General features: G+C 43.1%; 2 protein-coding genes across 3 annotated transcripts; one reads left to right on the plus strand and one right to left on the minus strand.

Moving 5' to 3' along the window:
* Positions 1-2,221: 2,221 nt before the first annotated feature.
* On the minus strand, positions 2,222-10,739 carry clpp (caseinolytic mitochondrial matrix peptidase proteolytic subunit). 2 transcript variants are annotated; one of them, XM_052049790.1, is made up of 7 exons: positions 10,605-10,739; positions 8,402-8,503; positions 4,980-5,051; positions 4,789-4,885; positions 3,606-3,793; positions 3,405-3,510; positions 2,222-2,518 (listed from the first exon to the last, which is right to left on the minus strand). In XM_052049790.1, exons 1-7 carry the CDS (start codon positions 10,620-10,622, stop codon positions 2,286-2,288), a joined length of 816 nt encoding a protein of 271 aa, XP_051905750.1. In that variant the 5' UTR covers positions 10,623-10,739; the 3' UTR covers positions 2,222-2,285. The 2 variants fall into 2 exon arrangements, with proteins under 2 accessions (XP_051905750.1, XP_051905751.1); XM_052049791.1 differs by having other exon boundaries at positions 8,402-8,500; positions 10,605-10,732.
* Positions 10,740-12,621: 1,882 nt separating this feature from the next.
* Positions 12,622-20,660, plus strand: rpl23 (ribosomal protein L23). The gene is made up of 5 exons (XM_052049810.1): positions 12,622-12,736; positions 14,288-14,371; positions 16,431-16,559; positions 18,032-18,145; positions 20,192-20,660. The coding sequence occupies exons 1-5, from the start codon at positions 12,724-12,726 to the stop codon at positions 20,272-20,274; spliced, it is 423 nt and encodes a 140-aa protein (XP_051905770.1). The 5' UTR covers positions 12,622-12,723; the 3' UTR covers positions 20,275-20,660.
* Positions 20,661-20,788: the final 128 nt, after the last annotated feature.

The following is a 20,788-nucleotide window of genomic DNA, read 5'->3' on the forward strand; positions in this document are numbered from 1 at the left end:
GGAGGGTGTGTTCCAACTACAGAGGGATCACACTCCTCAGCCTCCCTGGTAAGGTCTATTCAGGGGTGCTGGAGAGGAGGGTCCGTCAGGAAGTCGAGCCTCAGATTGAGGAGGAGCAGTGTGGTTTTTGTCCCGGCCGTGGAACAGTGGACCAGCTCTACACCCTTAGCAGGGTTCTCGAGGGTATGTGGGAATTCGCCCAACCAGTCTACATGTGTTTTGTGGACTTGGAGAAGGCGTTTGACCGTGTCCCTCGGGGAGTTCTGTGGGGGGTGCTTCGTGGGTATGGGGTACCGAACCCCCTGATACGGGCTGTTCGGTCACTATACCACCGATGTCAGAGTTTGGTTCGCATTGGCGGCAGTAAGTCGGAATCGTTTCCAGTGAGGGTAGGACTCCGCCAAGGCTGCCCTTTGTCACCGATTCTGTTCATAACCTTCATGGACAGAATCTCTAGGCGCAGACGAAGCGTTGAGGGGGTCCGTTTTGGTGGCCTCAGTATTGCATCCCTGCTTTTTGCAGATGATGTGGTGCTGTTGGCTCCTTCAAACAGGGCTCTCCAACTCTCACTGGAGCGTTTCGCAGCCGAGTGTGAAGCGGTTGGGATGAAAATCAGCACCTCCAAATCTGAAACCATGGTCCACAGTCGGAAAAGGGTGGAGTGCCCCCTCCGGGTCGGGGGGGAGATCTTGCCCCAAGTGGAGGAGTTTAAGTATCTTGGGGTCTTGTTCACGAGTGAGGGCAGGAGGGAGCGAGAGATCGACAGGCGGATCGGTGCAGCGTCTGCTGTGATGCGGACGTTGTATCGGTCTGTCGTGCTGAAGAAGGAGCTGAGCCAAAGGGCAAAGCTCTCAATTTACCGGTCGATCTACGTTCCAACCCTCCTCTATGGTCACGAGCTATGGGTCGTGACCGAAAGAACGAGATCCCGGATACAAGCGGCCGAAATGAGTTTTCTCCGCAGGGTGTCCGGGCTCTCCCTTAGAGATAAGGTGAGAAGCTCGGTCATCCGGGAGGGGCTCCGAGTCGAGCCGCTTCTCCTCCACATCGAGAGGAGCCAGATGAGGTGGCTTGGGCATCTGATTCGGATGCCTCCTGAACGCCTCCCTGGTGAGGTGTTCAGGGCATGTCCCACCGGGAGGAGACCCCGAGGAAGACCCAGGACACGCTGGAGAGACTATGTCACCCAGCTGGCCTGGGAACGCCTCGGGATCCCCCGGGGAGAGCTGGAAGAAGTAGCTAGGGAGAGGGAAGTCTGGGCTTCCCTGCTAAAGCTGTTGCCCCCGCGACCCGGCCCCGGATAAGCGGTAGAAGATGGATGGATGGATGGATGGATGGATGATTGGCTCCTCTGAACTGAAGGTGTGCCCATACAAAAGCGTCAGCACGCGTCTATCCCAACACACACGCATTCAAAATGGATGATTGTGTCAGGAAACAGACGCATGCGGGACGCCACAGTGTGCTCACTGCTCACGGCTTCAGCCCAAGAGAGCCACACACAGACAATTAGACAAAACGAATCGCGGGAGGTTTCGATTGTGTGCAGTGCTGCTCCCGTCTACCCGGGGATCTTTGCAGCTGCTTAATAGCAGAACAAAATGAACATCACAATGGCGTCCTCAAATAATATTTGCATGCCTCAGACATTGCATTCACCTATAGTGGAAGAAAAGCACTGCACATTCCTGTGCTCCCTTGTGTCAGTATTTAAAATGGTTCTTAACTTCTCTTCTGATATATTTTTAAGTGATTTCAGAGGGGATGTGAAAAGGGCAATTGTACAAATGAAAAGGATATTTTTGTTTTCATGTTTAGTATTTATTTGGGTAAAATTTGTATTTTGTTTTGTTTTTGTTAAATGAAGGGGAAAAAAGACAACTACTGTTTAACAAAGTTAAAGTAAAAATGTCTTATTTCCCTAAAAGGGCTATTTCTATTATTAAGCAGGCACAACTTAACAAAATAAAAGAATTCCTGTGCCTCAACACAATACCTCTCATTATTTGCTGTGTACTGGCAAAGAGAATAATTGTTATTTTCATGCACCCCATTATTGGTTGGTTTTGAGGAGTGTTGATTTGTATAAGCTTGGCTTGACCATACTAAATGGGCATATAGCCCTGCTCCCCATGACCGCCGTGCATGGGACCGGACCTTGGTCTTATTAAAAAAAAAAAAAGTGGACCGACAGCATTTCTAGTTGAGGACCACTGCAATATAGAATATTAATATTTTTTTAATAAGCACAAAGAGTATACAGAATTTGGACAAGTTTGCTCTGATCAGTTCTGCTTCAAGTTTGTGTGAGGGCTGGGGTGGGGTGTCCCACTTGAGGCATTGTCAAGTGTTGCAGACTCCAGGCTTGTAGAGTGACTCGCTGCTGTTCCAGACTCTTTTTGAACCAGCTCGGGCTCATCTTTCCCGGCTTGAGGTGGGTGGACCAGTACCATGTCGATTAGACCAAAGTCCTGGGCCTCCATGGGGCTCATGTAGCGGTCTCTCTCCATGACATTCTCTGGAAGACAAAACAATTTTAAGACTCACATTTCTAATTGATGCCCCCTCAGCCATTTGTAATATTGCATAAAAATTTGCAAACACAATACCAGAATTGAACATGATCATTATTGTGTTCTAACAACGCCGAGTCTGTTTTGTTGTGTGGCCCGAGTAAAAAAGTAGGTATTGGAGCACATAACTCCTACTCTGGCATCCCTTCACTGAGTTTTTTTTTTTATCTGATTCTATTCTTTTCAAATCTTCAAATGGCTGATGATGTGACCATGGTACTTCACATTTCCACCACTGAAAATTCCACCTCCGGACAGGTCAAACATAGGTACTGTTGTCTTCCGCTGCTCACTCGGCCTCACAACCATCACTACACTTGTTTTAGAATGAAACTTGAAATCAAATTGCTCTCCATATTCAGAAGAAACTTAGAGCAGCTGCTGAATGCCTACAGAATCGGGCGACATGATGACCACATTGTCTGCATAAAGTATCCATCCATCCCTCCATCCATTATCCGATCCGCTTATCGTCACAAGGGTCGTGGGGGGTGCTGGAGCCTATCCCAGCGGTCTTCGGGCAGTCGGCGGGTTGCCACCCAATCGCAGGACACACAGAGACGAACAACCATCCGCACTCGCACTCACACCAGGAGACAATTTAGAGTGTTTTGTTAACCTGCCATGCATGTTTTTGGAATGTGTCAGGAAACCGGAATACCCGGAGAAAACTCACACAAGCCCGGGGGAGAACAGGCCCGACCGAGCCCCATGAACAAGCACGTATGTTGTTCCATGAAGGCAATAGCACATTCTCAAAGTCTTCCACAGTACAATAAATCTTACACAACCTTAACACAAACCGTTCAAAGATAGCAGAGGGACCCTTACCTATGGTTTCCAGCGGTTGTCCAGTGTGTTTGGCATAGAGATTGTTGATTTGTTTCTTCAGTTTCATGATCTCCTCCGCTTGGATGGCGATGTCAGTGGCCTGACCCTGAAACCGAAGATTCATTCCATTGCAATGTCAGATGTATAAAATATGTTATCTCAGATAATCCCTTCGTCATGATTTGAAATGATACGTCTTACCCTGGCACCTCCAGATGGCTGGTGGACCATGAGGCGGGCATTGGGTAATGAATGTCTCATACCCGTTGTCCCCGCTGCCAGCAGCAAACTACCCATACTAGCTGCTTGACCAACACACCAAGTGGAGATGGGATTAAGGATATATTGCATGGTGTCATATATAGCCAAGCCTGCTGTTACCACACCACCTGGGGGGAAAAAAAAAATCGAGAAGCTTCTTCATATAGTGAATGCAGACAGTGACATAATGACACACAATCCTGTCTTTTAGCTCATCAAAATATAACTTTTAATAAACCTGGACAGGCATTTTTACCCGAGGAAACACCCGAGGAAACTCCAATTCCCACATCACTTCTAAAGACATTTTATAGATTCTTTGAGGGGCAGATTTTAAATAGTCAATAGCTCTCCTCAGATGGACGCATTTCCCGCCGCCTATTAAAAGGCGGGGGTGAGGCCCCTTCTAAAGAAGAGCAGCATTTTTAATAATTACAGAACTGTATCCAACTTACCGTTTTTAAGTAAGATTTTAGAGAAACTAGTTTTTCTCCCAACTAAACAATTTTTAAACACAAAAACTATTTGAGAGAAATATCAGTCTGGTTTTAGGATAATACAGAGAGAGCTCTTTTTGAGGATTTTAATCTATGTTTATACTGCACTTAATTGAACTGTGTACAGCTCTCTCTGAAACATTTATTTTTGTGCATGCAAACACTTCTTTCTACCCCCCAATTTTGCTGCTGTAGACTGTAAATTTCCCCAGTGTGTGACAAATAAAGGACATCTTAAATGCAGAGATGAAAAAAAACTCACGGTAATGCAAATTACAAATGGAATGTCGTTTACAATGGGGTTGAAATAATTTTGACAAAAGCAACATCGGATTTTTGCACCCTTCATTATCAATATTGTCAAAATGAACATGCATTTTTTTTCATTTGTATTTTGACATGGTGAGACATACAGGACAGGAGTGCAAATTTCAAGAAACTAAGGCAGCAGCGTGATTATTGGAGAAGTGGGTATTTTAGCAGCAATGCACTGGAAAGAGAGTTTGACATTTTATTCTGAAAATGTCCAATTCAAAGACCAAAAACAGGACAGTACTTGCTTCTAATGCCTAAGCAACACAATATTGATGAGAATTACCGGTACTTGAAGACCCCTGATTGCTTACCAGGGCTGTTGATGTACATGTGGATTGGTTTGTTGTTGCTTTCAGACTGAAGAAAAAGCAGTTGGGCAATAACCAGACTGGCCACAGAATCATCAATCTAGAGGAAGTGGCAAATGAAGAGGGGAAAACAAATATACTGTCATTATCATAAAAGCATATCACCAAAAAAATCATTAAAGCAAGACACTTACAGGACCCATTACACAAATTATTCTTTCTCTAAGTAGGCGAGAGTAGATGTCATAAGCGCGTTCTCCTCTGCCCTGAAATGAAGAAGAACAAGAATAGATGAATCTGACAACATTCAAAAGTTGGTTTGGTTGAAAGTAGGGTTTTGTTTGTTTGTCGGCTCCCCCTGTCTCAAACCAAAGTGAAAACGAATATTTTAAATGTATTTTAAGCCATTTTAACGCCCAACCAACATGGCTAATTTAAAATTTTATTCTTACAAGTTTCTACACTTGTTTTTTGTGGTATTTTTTAAAAGATAACAGCTGTCAAAATGCAACCAATGTAGTGTCTTAGTCTTCAACTCCGACAGTTGTCTGCCAAACCACAGTGATGCCAAGTCTTCCACATATGCTGGTGATGTTCCAACGGAACGGAACGGTCCTTTGTTTCTGCGCACAGGTATCAACTTACATTAAACCAGTGGTTACTTACACGGTGTTTCTATTCTATCCTTTTTTTTAAATCACACCTATTTTGGGTGAAAATCTGGGAAATTGCAATATTTTTTTTAAATGGTATCGGTCAAAAGTCAGGTCAGAATTTGTAGTAGCGTGCGACCAAATCATTGCAGATATGAAGGCAACCTTGCAGTTCCAACAACAAATAATTTGAGCAAATTTGTTATTTCAGAGGTGTACAATATTGCAAAACGGTATGCCTTCCAATTAATCCCAACCGGGTAAGTAGCTCCCACTTTAAAAAACTGAATCTTGTATTAGACTACGTTCTGTATTTTCACGACCATAGGACGCACTTAAAAGTCTTAAAATTTCTCCAAAATGGATGGCCCGCCTAATAATGCGGGGCACCTCATCTGTGCACCAAGTTTCAAAATCTGTGATTGTTTCTGTGACTTCGATGAGCGCTCCCCTTGACGGTCTGATGATATGAGGACACGCTACTTATATAGAGGAAAGGCGGACGTTAAAGGGGAAGGATGGGCGTGAAAGAGGTGCGCTAAAGGCGCACCCACTAGCACAGGGATGGCCAGACCGCGGCTCGCGAGCCGCATGCGGCTCTTTGGCTGGTTCAATGCGGCTCCCGGGCTTTCACACGACAAGCATCGAAAATCCCTCGGCAGTGGTGATGCCATTCAAACAAAGGCGCGAACTACACAGAATGTACTACGTCAGCCTATTATCAAGCCTGTTACTTGATTGACATAGAGGGCAACCAATCAGATGACTGAATCACCGCTCATTGAAGTGAATTAAATTCAATTTTACTGTCAAATGTGCTGTATACAGCACCGATGACATTTCTTCCCTCTCAACATAAAACAAGAGGTGCCACTGCGGGTGTCCGCACAAACAACGGCGATCAGCGCTAAGCTAGTCAGCGAATTAGCTCTGATTTTAAGGCAGGGGTGCCCAATACGTCGATCAGAATTGACCGGGAGCCAGCGAACTGGTCCCAAGTCGACTGCAATGGGTGGGAGGAGGAAATGGGTGGGAGGAAAAAAAAGATTTGTTTGTTTGTATCTTTAGCTTTCGTTCATTTTCGGCACGTTCCGACTGTTGCTCATTGTGGTGTGCATGCATATATGCGCGAGTGCACTGGTGGGCACCCGCATGTGTTTTTGTGTGTGTGTGTGTGTGTACATGCGCGCGAGGAAGGGTATGATGCGGCTCTTTGCAGTAACAGTAAAAACTTTGGCTCCTCGTCTCTGACTGATTGGCCACACCTGCATTAGCAGGTGGATATAATGCTGAAAATGCCATCAATATGTCTCACACACATACACACGCAGACAGACAGACAGACAGACAGACACACACACGCACACACACACACTAGGGATGTGAATCTCAGCACTGAAGACGATTCGATACACATCACGATCCACTGCCAGCGATGCGATACTTAAACGATACATGGAATTTTCTGGCGATACGATGCGATACGATTCACCGTCGTCACGATGCGATACGATTCGATACACATTAAGTTCAAATCAATGCGATCCGATACAATGCAATTTGTTGCAATATTGTGCAATTAAACATGATGCAAATAAGCAAAGAAAAAAAGCTTTTAAAAAGATGGAATTCAGTATGGTATTACAAAAAGGATACCACTTTATTCCTTATAAAGAGTAGAACTTGTAAAACAACTTATTTAAGCCCTTTCACAATTGGGTTTTGTGCAAAGAAAATGTAAACAATTTGGCACCTGAGACTCACAGCTGCTGCTATAGTGTAAACACAAACAGACTATTCTCACTGAGTGTCTTATATGAAATATAATAATAATATATATATGTATATGAATCTCTAGCGCAAGATGTCCACCCATCCACTGTAAGTGCAACTCTTTGCGCACTGTTCAGCGACACAGTAATCTCACTTCTCACTTTGTTGTACAGATCGGGAATATGTTTGTAAGTGAACACAGACCTGTCTGGTATTTTATACCTGGGTTCCAAAACGTGCACGAGCTGTCTGAAACCCTCGTTGTCCACCACGCTAAGGCTGGAGGTCTTTGCATATGAAATAAGCAGTGATCTTAGTTATAGCCATTGCGCGGTCACAGTGAGTTGCAAGGGGACTCCCAAAATAAGAGGCAATTTTTTTCTGATCCTGACCTGGTTTACCAAGAGTTTCTCCGGTGTCCGACGAGGAACTGGGCGTGGAAGCGGGGGAGCGGGAGGGAAACTTGTCGGTGATCTGGTGCCATCGGTTTAAGTGGGTCTGCATATTTGTGGTGCTGCCGTTGTATGGCTTCTTAGTGCGACATTCCTTGCAAATTACGGAGGTTTTATCAAGCTTTCCGTCTTTCCTTTCGAAGCCGTAGTATTTCCAAACATAAGATTTGAATGTTGCGGCTGCATTAAATATAATAGATTCCTCGCTGCTGCTTGCGCTAACTTCCATGTTTCGCTAGTTGTGTACCGTCCTTATTCAACACAAAACGCAAAACAATGATGGTGCATTCATTGCGCCTAGGAAAGGGCAAATAGGTGACGTTTAACATGAATAAAACGGTTGCTAGAATCGGATTTTACCGATACCCACAAAATGCATCGTGATGAATCGCGATTTCACCCGTCAAAACGGTTGCTAGAATCGGATTTTACCGATTATTTTCCACACCCCTAATACCAATCAATGCATCGTGATGAATCGCGATTTCACCGATACCCATCAATGCATCGTGATGAATCGCGATTTCACCCGTCAATCGCATCGTACCTAGTGAATGAGCCGATGCACTCGGATCGCGGACGTGCGCATCGATGTATCGATTAATATCGATTATTTTCCACACCCCTAACACACACACACATTCACTCACACACACACTTGAAGTCAACTATTTTGCTATTGCGACTACACTGCCATATAATCCAAAGCAATTCCAAGCAGGAGGATATTTCACTGACCGTTTGCTCTATAACTATGGGTATTAGAGGATTTCTCCATGCAGGACTGCTGTGGATTGATCTTGTCAATTTCAGTCCCTGTCCCACAGCTTGAAACGCCTTCTGAAAGACAAGAAGCAAGAAAGATAGAAGAAATTAGAATACATTTTAGGAGGAAATATGGAAAAACGACCTGAATCACAAAGTTAGGCTCGTTTGTAAAATTTTGCTAATGTATTTCTAATTGTACTCATTTTAATCAGCCCTGCGATTGACTGGCACCCAGTCAATGGCGTGCCCCACCTTGAGCTACAAGTCAAATGGGATAAGCTGTAGTTTAACATCAACACCCCCTGCGTGAGCCGTCACCTTACCGTGGTGGAGGGGTTTGTGTGTCCCAATGATCCTAGGAGCTAAGTTGTCTGGGGCTTTATGCCCCTGGCAGGGTCACCCATGGCAAACAGGTCCTAGGTGAGGGACCAGACAAAGCACGACTCATAAACCCCTTATGATAAATAAAATCAATGGCACTCAGTTTCCCTTGCCCGGACGCGGGTCACTGGGTACCCCCTCTGGAGCCAGGCCTGGAGGTGGGGCTCGTTGGTGAGCGCCTGGTGGCCGGGCCTACACCCATGGGGCCCAGCCCGAAGAGGCAACCTGGGTCCCCCCTCTCATGGTCTCACCACCCGAGGGTGGGGTCAATGGTGGTCGGGTGCAATGCGAGCTGGGCGGCAGCCAAAGGCGGGGACCCTGGCGGTCCGATCCTCGGCTGCAGAAGCTAGCTCTTGGGAGTCATCAATGGGAGTCCACATATTCCAGTGCTGTGAAATACCATATTTGCCCCCTTCCTGATTTATGTGTTCTTTGTATATGTATCACATACAAACCTTTAATTTCATCAAACCAATTTTAATATCACACTGACACTACAGAATGAAATAATATATATACAGTATTGGGCACTCAACGGTTTCTGAGGGCTGGCCCCACTGTTTGAAATTTTGCGGAATTATTAATCCATGAATGCGAGATTAATCATTAATCTGATTAATGTTACACATACAGTACATTTGACGAAGTTTTATCCAGTCCAATCCAATCAGAAAACATCCAATCCAATCCATCCAATTTCCGAACCGCTAGATCCTCACGAGCGTCGCGGGGGGTGCTGGAGCCTATCCCAGTCATCTTTGGGCAGGAGGCGGGTGACACCCTGAATCAGTTGCCAGCCAATCGCAGGGCACACAGAGACGAACAACCATCTATGCCCACACTCACACCGAGGGACAATTTAGAGCGCCCAATCAGCCTGCCATGCATGTTTTTGGAATGTTGGCGGAAACCGGAGCACCCGGAGAAAACCCACGCAGGCCCGGGGAGAACATGCAAACTCCACACAGGGAGCCGGAGCTGGAATCGAACCCGGCACCTCTGCGCTGTGAAGCCAACGTGCTAACCACTGGACTACCGGGCCGCCTCAAACAGAAAACAGTATTTCGATTTTGAGGGCACATAGAAATGTAGAATTGACTGTTTTGGGGGAACGTGACGTTTCAAGGCATTATTTCCCCTCTTGCATTAGACCATTTCTTTTGTACATTTACTTTACATTTGATGCTTCAACCTTTATTTACGCATTTTTTTTCAATCATAAATATATCGACTTCTCCGTGAAAACTTGCCACCTCAGATAAGAATGCCAAACGATTAAACTGACTTTTAGTAGAGATTTAACAGGTTTTCACAATGAGCTGTACATTTTTGTTGCACAACACACAGTAGCTACGTCATTTTAATAAACGCAAACACCGCTCCGTCTTTGCTGTTAAATTAGCAGGTATATTAATTTGACTTTGACATCCACTTACTCATCATAAATGTATTATTTTCCAGTACCTTGCTCAGCCCTCGGACTTCTTTTGTATGCGAACCCTGTGTGGGGGTAAAAAACCGTACAATAATATTAAAATAACCCAGATGCTTTTCAAACTGCCGCTACGTTGTGTTGTGACATTGAAATGCCTTGGTTCTCAGTTGTGCGTGTCCTTGGATTTTTGAAATGTGTCGTTTTAGGAAAAACGTGGATCAGCTGCAGCATACTTTCATAACACAACGGACCATTAACTCGTACCGTGTCACTGATATGTTAGCGGATACCTTTTCATTTTGCGGTGTAACCGTTCTGGTGAATACGTTTAAAAAAATAGTGAACAGTAGTACTAACCGTAAAAAGCACGCTCATAATTCCGGAACAGCGTGTATTAAACTCCCAATGTAACCAGCAGTGACACAAGAACTCCCTCTTCTTCCCTGTTTAAGGCTGCTAAAACAACTTTTAGTCAGATTAACGCCCCCTCCTGGATTCGAAATGGTATATCAGAGGAAGGGGGCGGCGGTGCGAAACATTGGATTGTGACGTGAGGAGGACGGGGGTATAGTGATCATCTCTATGCAACTCTTATGACCAATGAGTGTGTAAAATGGTTATACCTGTATGTCCGACTAAAATCTTGACAGACGCTGTGGCAAGATGTGTTATATAATCTCTGGAGCTGGATAAATATGCTTTTTATTATTTCCCTTTTTTGAATGGATATCTGAAGTTCCAAAAGTATGTACATGTACAACCGGATTTCCCACCTTCCTCGAATGCTGCATATAACGTCCTCGTCTTATTTTCACACGTCAACCCAACTTTTTTGAGGGCACAAAGTAACCACAAAATCGAATACAACGTGTTTATGTTTATTGACACGTTCTATAATGCAGTTGAAACAAATGTGATCTTGCTGGGGAAAAAAGACACAAATAATTATAATGATAAGCATACTACGACTATCGCACCATGAGATCAATGTTCCCATGAAACTTCGTGACGGTGCCTCGCATGGACGGCAGGGGAAAGAGGGAGTGGGAGAGCGCAGATTCGTGACTCGCAGTGGAGTCGAGCAAGAAAGGAAGCCGCACACGGTGGTTGTGTCGTTGGTTTTGGGTAATGTGCGTATGTCGGTGTCCACAGGCTGCGCCCTCCGAAGGTCGGAGTCCGGGCCGCATTTTTTTCAAAGGCTCCTCGTGTAGCCTCCGTGGACTGCAGGCAAACGTTTAAAAAAACTGTAAACATAATGGTCAGCACACCACAGAGTTGATAGAGGATGAATTCATTCGTCTTTAAAAAGACACATTTCCACCTTGAAAAACACCAGCTCCGAGCTACACAATACAGTATATATACTGTATGACAAAACCCCACGTTAAGACAATTATAAAGAATTATTTTTCCTCCAGACGGAGACCGGGTGCCTTGCAATAAACGGAACTTGCGTTACGGAACGCTTTTTGTTTGTTTGTTTCTGAAACCATAACACGTCATTTCAAAATCAATATTATTTAATTAATCTTGGAATGCTTCTTGCAGAATTAGATTCACAGATGTAAATGTTCAGAGACAAAGTCCGTTTTTGCCTGTTGTTGAAAGATTTCGATTAATATTTACGTTCTGTAAAGTTCTAAAAATTAGAAAGCTTATAAAACCCTGACATGGTCCTATTTTAATGTTTTCAATGTTTCTTAGTTTTTGTTTAGGATCCCTTATTACTATTTGAAATGTATTCATTTAAAACTAGATGTTTTTGTATTTGTTTGCTTTTGTTAAATTTGTCGTCTGATTGATATTAGCCTTTGTATTATGTTTTTTATGCAACGCAGTCTGTTGATTTAAAAATAAATAAATAAACGTGACCACATTTCAATCAAAAAGGGAATGTCTGGCGGTATCTGGATTTGCACATTCCTTGTTTATTTTCGGCGATGATTTTGAAAATACACCACATTACTCAAGTTATTCAGTCGCTACATGAGTAGTTTCTCACCGAGTACTTATTTTTCCCGAGTAATTATTTGGAGAAATACGTTTTTACTTTTAATCGCGTCATACCATTGTAAAGCAGAAGTGTTCCTGAGTACAATTTTTGACTATTTTACCCACCTCTGATTTTGTATTACGTAAAGTAAATCGAGTATACTTAAATCTTAAGAACTAATTCATTTGGGTGCCGTCTCCAATTGAGAACTTGTGATTGTGTAGCAAAAAAAAAAACCCACGAATTTTCTCACTGTTTCTAATTAAAACAACCACAGACACACAACGTCACTACTGGAATATGTAATATTTATGATTACGACTATGTTGTGACCTGTTCAGATAACAGTCACCAAAATTCCACAGTAGGTGTTTGCTGTTTCCGATTTTTTGAAAGCAGCACGGGTTTCCAACACGACCCGGAAGAAGAAAACTTTATTTCCCACAATCCTTCCTGTCCTCGCTCTCTTTTCCAACTGCAGCCATGTCGAAGAGAGGTAATAAAGACCCGTAGTTCAATCTGTATCCATCAGATGTTTCCAGTTTGCCATCGGATGATACTTTGCAGTTGTTGTGTACTTGATCAACGTTGTTAGCTATTGTGAAGTTTTATTTCTGTTGGTATTTAGATTTTTCTTCCATTGTATAGCGGTGATGATTGCACATATGTCCTCGCGGTGAACGTCGTCCTTAGGCTTAAGTAGAAAGACGAAATATTTTTAATACTGCTCTAATTGCTATGAATGGGGTGTTTGTCGATACAGTAAGTTACTGACGCTATACGAAAATTGTTAATTACATGCTCTAGCACATGATAACACCTTGCAGGAAATTGTATAGGGAAACGTAGAGCGCATCTGCCCATGTCCGGGTTCACTTGTAACCCGGTGCGAATTCTTTTACCTCACTTATCCTCGCCTCTCCTAATAAGTATCGCTGTCTGGTCATTCCGTGTCCCTTCATCAAATGCCCCCATCCATGCATCTCAGAATGTCATTTAAAATAATAGTGAAAAAGACACTTTTTAATGGGAAATCATCAGTAAATGTAGGCCTCTACTGTCACTCTTTTACTCATCATAATTCATACTGAATTTTAGAGTTTAGATCGTTGTTGTAATCATTCTCCGAAGGGCCATTTTAAACAGCAATATCTGTTGATTGTCGTTCTGGTAAGCTAGTGGTGTATTTGTCTGTCTGAATTTTTTTTTTTAACCGGCAATGTCCAGCATCACCAATGAGTGAGGAATTGATATAGATGTCACTATTTCATACATGGCTCAAAATTTCAGTTTGTTTATTAAAAGTGACAAATGTTTCAGTTTAAATATGAAGCACATTCAGAAACACGGAAAAGAAACGCAGCCAACAAGGACTAAGGTTTAAAAAAATTGCCTGATAAGTTTTAAGTATTGAGCAAACTCCTTTTTATTTTCAACCAGATGCATAGGATTTTCCTTAATTGGGAATAAATGTCACCACCAGTCGAGGGCTAGCATTAGCATCTCGCTTCGTTGTCTTCAACTTGAACCTTTTATGGCCGCAGAGAGTTCAGAATAGGCAGCGGCGGCTTTTTGTACTTTTTAACATTCAATTTTAACCTCAGTAGTCATTCTTATGAGGGCACGAGCAGCTGCGATTGCTAGATACTTATGATTTTTGTAGAAATTATTAAACATAAGGTTGCGAGCAAAGCAAAATCTGTTGATTTAGCCCCTGTACTATGTGTGCTGCAGAGGGCTAATGCTGTTGTATATGAATTGCCGGTGTTAAAACTACAGCTCTGCTAACCTTTAGGTTTTGACTCGGTAGCGCCTTAGTGTAGTCCATCCGCTTCTTGAAAATGGCAGCTTTCCACCCAAACTAGTTGGCATCTCATGGATGGATTTTCTTTTATTTCACACTTGAAGGATGGGTATGCCCCGAGACTCAACCTTTTTTAAAGTAAATAACAAGTACATGAAAATAAATGCATCTTTTTTTAAGGAGATCTATACTCTGTGAAGTCCTGCTTGTAGTGTGTTCTGAACAAAAAGTTTCTTTTTACAGGACGTGGGGGTTCATCCGGAGCGAAGTTCCGAATCTCGTTGGGTCTTCCAGTGGGCGCTGTTATCAACTGTGCCGACAACACTGGTATGCTTGAAGTAATAATGGTTATCCAAACTTCAGTACAGCAGAACATCTTAATGCTGCGCTCAAACTGAACCCAAAATAGTGCTTTTGCAGTAGAAGAGGACAGGTAAATGGTACACCTATGTGGTTTTCAGACACTGCAAATATAATTTAAATACAATATGAATAGTTTTGGGGCAAGCACTGATCCATGAAGAACCCCATGAGTGATCTTCAGCTGATTTGATTTTATGTTGTTCAACTCCAGATACTGATATCTATTATCAAAATAACTTTTCATCAACCTCTTTGGCCATCTCTACCTTATTAAATAATATACTTGGAGCAGGGGTGTCCAAAGTCGGTCCTCAAGGGCCGCCGTCCGTCCTGCCTGTTTCCCAGCTCTCCCGGGAGCAACACACCTGATTCAAATACTCAGGATCGTTCTAATGCTGCTTCAGAGCTGGCTGATGAGCTGATCACCTGAATCAGGTGTGCTGCGGCCGGGAGAACTGGAAAATGGGTAGGACAGTGGCCCTCCTGGCCTGGAGCTGGACATGCCTGACTTAGAGGTGTCGCATTATCGTGTTAATTGCCAATGATTACATCACATTTAGCGCTGTATTTTTTTCACGTTAATCTAAATTTTAATCTCTGCCTTTTGTTTCTGTAGGTGGGTTGCTTTTTTTCTAATAGCCCTTTTTATGTGTTTGCTTCCTGTGTTCGAGTTGTTGAGGGTGGGGAAACAACTGTCAGTTACAGCCTGAAGGGGACATTAATTGGCTGCCATTATTTTGGTGCTTGTTTAGCCGAAACTGATAGGCTCCCATTGGAGTTGGGTGGGCTTAGTGGGCAGAATTGAGCAGTGGAGGGTGAAAATGGAGCAGCATGTGAGAGTTCTCGGCACAATGAATGGAAAATTTACATTCCAAAAACGCCCCGACGGCACAGCTGATAAAGGTAGAGTATCGTGCCTAATTTGTAAGGAGTTTGCTGACCACTGGTGCAGCTCAAATTTAGCATCCCACATCAATGCAAAGTACCCAGTCACGAGTGATCCACAGCTAACGTTAGCACCGAAAGCATTAGCAGTCTAGCGAGCGCGCCATACATAGCAAAGCTCTTCGGTAAACTACTTGTGAACACCCCACATACGAGGCATAGTTGTGTCCTCTGTAGACTACTAGAAGTGATTGATGTTTATTTCAGCGCTTTTAGTTTGTCATGATGAACAGTGTTATTTCTGAAGTGCGAACTTGCAGCACTGTGATTTAAGGGTTTGTTATTTATTGTGTATTATCTGAAGCAAGTTCGGTGTTGCGTACTTGTATTGCTCAGAAAATTGTTCTTACGGGTTTTATGAAGTTAACCTAAGCACTTTTTAAGGACCTGATGTTCTGTTTTATTTTTGTTTTGTAATTCTTTGGAGATTTAAAACTCCATGCAACTGCTACCCTCTTGCAAAAGCACTTGCTTTCTCTGATCGGTGACAAATGTGAGATGTCGCGCAAGAGGATAGAGACTTCATCACTGTGGGTGAGATGGCAGTGTATAAAACAGTTTCTGCTGTCTCAATCAGTGATGAGACAGAAGTTCTACCTGTTGCATTTTTTGCTTTATCTCTTCCTGTTGCCTCTCATCTGTGTTACCGAGGTGGGAGAAATAATCAAGCGAATAGTGATGTAAATGTTTCTGAATCGAGATCAATTGATGAACAAAACTACGTTTCAGTAATAGATCACACTGGTGAAACTGAAGTTGACTGACAGTGCTCTGCGACACACCATTTGCAGTAATCGGGGGCCCTTCATCAAGTTCTTGGTGCACTGAGCTCTGGTTGAAGAGGCCATTCTAACCGAACTCAAACTTTATTACAGATTGTCATTTTGGGGAATGAGAGAACGCTTTGTACTTTGGTAGAAGTCGTCCTGAGCATACTCTAGGTACTACAAAATTGGAACCGGTATGCAGTTGTTTGTTTTTCCTGCTTATAACTTTTTCACGCCGGTTTTTCCTGCTTATTACTTTTTCATGCCCTGTAAAATTCCTGATTTAATTGCGGATGGTCTTTGTTCATCAGGTGCCAAGAACCTTTACATCATCTCCGTGAAGGGTATCAAAGGCCGTCTTAACCGTCTGCCTGCTGCTGGAGTGGGTGACATGGTGATGGCAACAGTCAAGAAAGGCAAGCCTGAGCTCAGAAAGAAGGGTGAGAAACATTAAGGTTGTCTTACTATACAAACATTTTAACATTAAACTGCTGACAGAGAGCGTGTGTGCGCACAAAAAGAAATTTAACCTATTAGAGTAACAACTCTCAAACTTTGTGAATTACCGTATTTTCACGACTATACGGCGCCATTAAAAGTCTTAAATTTTCTCCAAAATGGACAGGACGCCTTATGGTGCGGAGCGTCCTTTATATGCGCTGAGTTCCAAAATCTGACTGACAGCCGACACGCTGTTTATATAGAGAAAAGGCGGAAGTGACTGTGAAAGAAGTCGGCCAATCAGGGAAGGGTGGGCGTGTATATATACATATATGGAGAGGGAGAGAGAGAGAGGGAGAGAGGACAGACAAGCTAGTCCGCCAATGGTGAAGGGTGGGCGTGTAAGTGGACGCCTCAAGCGAGTACCAACACTTGTATAGCGTGTGGCAATGTGCATTGTTGCAAAACAACTCCGGTTTTGGTTTCTAAGAACCCCTGAAAATAAATTCGACAAAAAGACACGCCTACGAAGCTCATTTCAAACTTAAAGCCACCGGTTATGCTTTTGGCATGCGTGCCCATCTCACAGCAGCGGTGAAAAAACAAGTCAAGCAAATGAACTCTGAGCTTGCCGTTATTCCCGGAGGCTTGACTAAAGAACTCCAACCGCTGGACATTGGCATCAACCGGGCGTTCAAAGTAAAGTTGCAAACGGCATGGGAACAATGGATGATCGGTGGCAAACACAACTTTACAAAGAGTGAGAGGCAGCGCTTGGCGAGTTACGCCACAATACGCAACATCGAGAGGGAACGCGGCATTTTTGATGGATTACGGTACTTGCACAATTGTTCAATTCTTTCTACACACACGCGCTGCCACCATGTTTCGCTCTGTTCTTTACTTTCAAATGTGGGAAAGCTTCACACGAGAGAAATGTTGACTTTGCTGTTGCTACTCCTTCTTTCCGCTCGGCAATGCGTAGCAACTCACACTAGCATGTGATGCATTCAATGACAACTGAGATGTGCAGTCCTCTGCTTCTGATACAGAGGATGAGGACTTTGATGGATTTCTGGGTGATGATTGATCGAAAAACGTGAGAACATTGTACGATGGCTAAATAAAATACACCCGAACTCAGTTCTGCTTTCGTTGCCTTTTTAAAAACGTGTTTTTATCTTATCTGTATGTCTTGGCATGCTACCGTATGCTTCAAGCTAACGTGTTAGAGTGCGCGCATGCATGCCGTATGTTTAAGGTGGCGTATGTTTTACCACTGTAAAACTGCGGCTATTCGTACGATGCGTCCTGTGTATGTGTAAAATACAGAAATGTCACGCATTAATGAGACTGCGGCCATTAGTACGATGCGTCGAATAGTCGTGAAAATACGGTACTTGGATTTATTCATTTATTTTTCTGCTTGGTTGTTTTGAAACGTATACTAAGTAATCTCCCCTCTCCATAGTGCATCCGGCGGTTGTGATCAGGCAGCGGAAGTCCTATCGGCGAAAAGATGGAGTCTTTCTCTACTTTGAGGACAATGCAGGTGTCATTGTAAATAATAAAGGGGAAATGAAAGGTAGGTTATATTTTTTGTTGTTCCATAAAAATTGAATTTTGATATGTAGAGTTGTAATGGACCCATTATGCCAGCCAATATTTGGCATTTTGGAGGTTATCGGTGTCTTTTATTTTTTTCCATCCATCCATCTTCTACCGCTTATCCGGGGCCGGGTCGCGGGGGCAACAGCTTTAGCAGGGAAGCCCAGACTTCCCTCTCCCTAGCTACTTCTTCCAGCTCTCCCCGGGGGATCCCGAGGCGTTCCCAGGCCAGCTGGGTGACGTAGTCTCTCCAGCGTGTCCTGGGTCTTCCTCGGGGTCTCCTCCCGGTGGGACATGCCCGGAACACCTCACCAGGGAGGCGCTCAGGAGGCATCCGAATCAGATGCCCAAGCCACCTCATCTGGCTCCTCTCGATGTGGAGGAGAAGCGGCTCGACTCTGAGTCTCTCTCGGATGACCGAGCTCCTCACCTTATCTCTAAGGGAGAGCCCGGACACCCTGCGGAGAAAACTCATTTCGGCCGCTTGTATCCGGTGCTTCGTCACATTGTTTTGATAGTTTTGATATTTTATTTTTTTATTTTTTTTAAATCCAATGGCCGATATACACTGAATTAAAAACTGAGTTATTTTGGCTCTGCTAGCCACAGCCCACCTCTGTCTGCTGAGACTGCTCCGGCATTGGCCTGCCCACAGACAGTCGTGTTGATGAGATGTTTATTTCTCTGTTGGCCTGTGTTGAGGGCGCACTTTTTTGTTATTGAGCTTTAAAACAAAGATACATAGTGATGCGTAAAAGATGAACATTTCGTTACTGTATATTGACTTTTTGGTCAACCTTGAGATATTTTACTAGTTTTATTTATCTATTTTACTATCCACTTTAGTTAGGATTTTATAACAAAGATGTCCAGTTTCTAAAGTCTAAAAAAAAACTTCAAACATATTAACAATCACAAATGAAATTTATTAAACGTGCCTAAAACACATTTTAACAGTCTAGAGCAGCAGTGTTTGTGATAAAAAAATTACTAAGATTTGTTTCATTTTTTTTCGGCATCTGAATATCAGCTTCAAATATCGGTTAGTGGCCTCCATGACAACAAATATTCGATAGTCGCCCTGAAAAAAACCCCATACCAGGCTCACTAGTAAAAGCAGTCTCAAGGCTCACATGCAACTGCTACCCTCTTGCAAAAGCACTTGCTTTGTCTGATCAGTGACAAGTGTGAGATGTCGCGCAAGAGGATAGAGACTTCATCACTGTGGGTGAGATGGCAGTATATAAAACAGTTTCTGCTGTCTCAATCAGCGATGAGACAAAAGTTCTACCCGTTGCATTCTTTGCTTTCTCTTCCTGTTGCCTCTCACCTGTGTTACTGGGTGAGGTGGGAGAAATAATCAAGCGAATCGTGATGCCGATGTAAATGTTTCTGAATAGAGAGCAATTGCTGAACAAAACAGTTTCAGTAATGGATCACACAGGTGAAACTGAAGTTGACTTGACAGTGCTGTGCGATACACTATTTGTGGCAATACAGGCATCACGATGCAGTAAAATGGAATTTTATAACTACAAAAAAATATTGGAGAGGGTGAAAAATGATCAAAGATCACGTGAGTTAAATCTGTCTCTCTCTCGAACACATACACCCCATCACTTGCCCCCTGCAGTCAATTGAAAGGTGTAACAACCATGTCTCACATAGTAGCAACAAAGCTATTGCATCTACCCATAAATCACTTCTTTTAATGTCCATTTTGTATCCATTCGTGTGACTTGCGTCAAATGAGATCTCGTCACCATGTGAGAATAGGCTATCAAAACAATGTGACAAAGCACTGGTATCAATGGCAACAAGTTTGAAGGCAGATGTTGGAAGTTGGATTTGATAAATCTGTTTTGACCAAGTCATATTCAATAGAACTTACGTGATTGATGGGTTCAATTTTTAATGTAAATATATTTTTATGAATGCACCAAGTTCGAGCTAGAAATTTCTATTTACAGCATTGCTTCTTCTGAGAAAGTTGTGAATTATTTTCTTATTTTTGTGCCCTCAGGTTCTGCAATTACTGGCCCAGTAGCCAAGGAGTGTGCTGATCTTTGGCCCAGGATTGCATCAAATGCTGGCAGCATTGCCTGAGCCTTTTGTCACCCTTGATTGATTTTTCAATTAAAAACAATTGTTGGGGCCTTCTTTGTCATCATTTAGAATCGGTTCGGCATAAACGTTTAACAAAGTTTGGTTGGTTATTCAAAGACTGGTGTCCCCAAACATAGTTTGACCTGTTAACTTTTTATCAATTTGGAAATGAGCATTGCCAGAACTAAAAATTGAAAATGAGGAAACCAAGGCCGAAAACGAAAACGCAAAGAAAATACAATACCTTAAAAACTAAAACAGATTACCTTTGGTGGATATTTTCTGCACTTGCCGAACTTGTTTTAATGCTGTTTGTACTGAAGGTCAATTCTCATTTTCACCCAATGCATAATGTATCTGACATTTAAAAAATGTTTCCCTCCGTGTCGATGTGTACAGTGCAGCTGTTTTTTTAATGATCTGATCCAGGCCTCTTCAATATGTGGATATGAGTTACATAATTAAGATTAAATATTCAATGTCGCCTTTTAACTTTTACGACCCAGGCTTTTAG

The sequence above is a fragment of the Hippocampus zosterae genome, chromosome 17 (assembly GCF_025434085.1).
Source record: "Hippocampus zosterae strain Florida chromosome 17, ASM2543408v3, whole genome shotgun sequence".
In the NCBI taxonomy this organism is placed as follows: Eukaryota; Metazoa; Chordata; class Actinopteri; order Syngnathiformes; family Syngnathidae; genus Hippocampus; species Hippocampus zosterae.

Coding starts and splice junctions, on each gene's coding strand:
- rpl23 (XM_052049810.1), top strand. Junction 14,372..16,430: donor CAACTGTGCCGACAACACTG/GTATGCTTGAAG, acceptor TTTGTTCATCAG/GTGCCAAGAACCTTTACATC. Junction 18,146..20,191: donor TAATAAAGGGGAAATGAAAG/GTAGGTTATATT, acceptor TTGTGCCCTCAG/GTTCTGCAATTACTGGCCCA.
- clpp (XM_052049790.1), bottom strand. Junction 4,886..4,979: donor TAATTTGTGTAATGGGTCCT/GTAAGTGTCTTG, acceptor CACTTCCTCTAG/ATTGATGATTCTGTGGCCAG. Junction 3,794..4,788: donor CATGTACATCAACAGCCCTG/GTAAGCAATCAG, acceptor TTTTCCCCCCAG/GTGGTGTGGTAACAGCAGGC.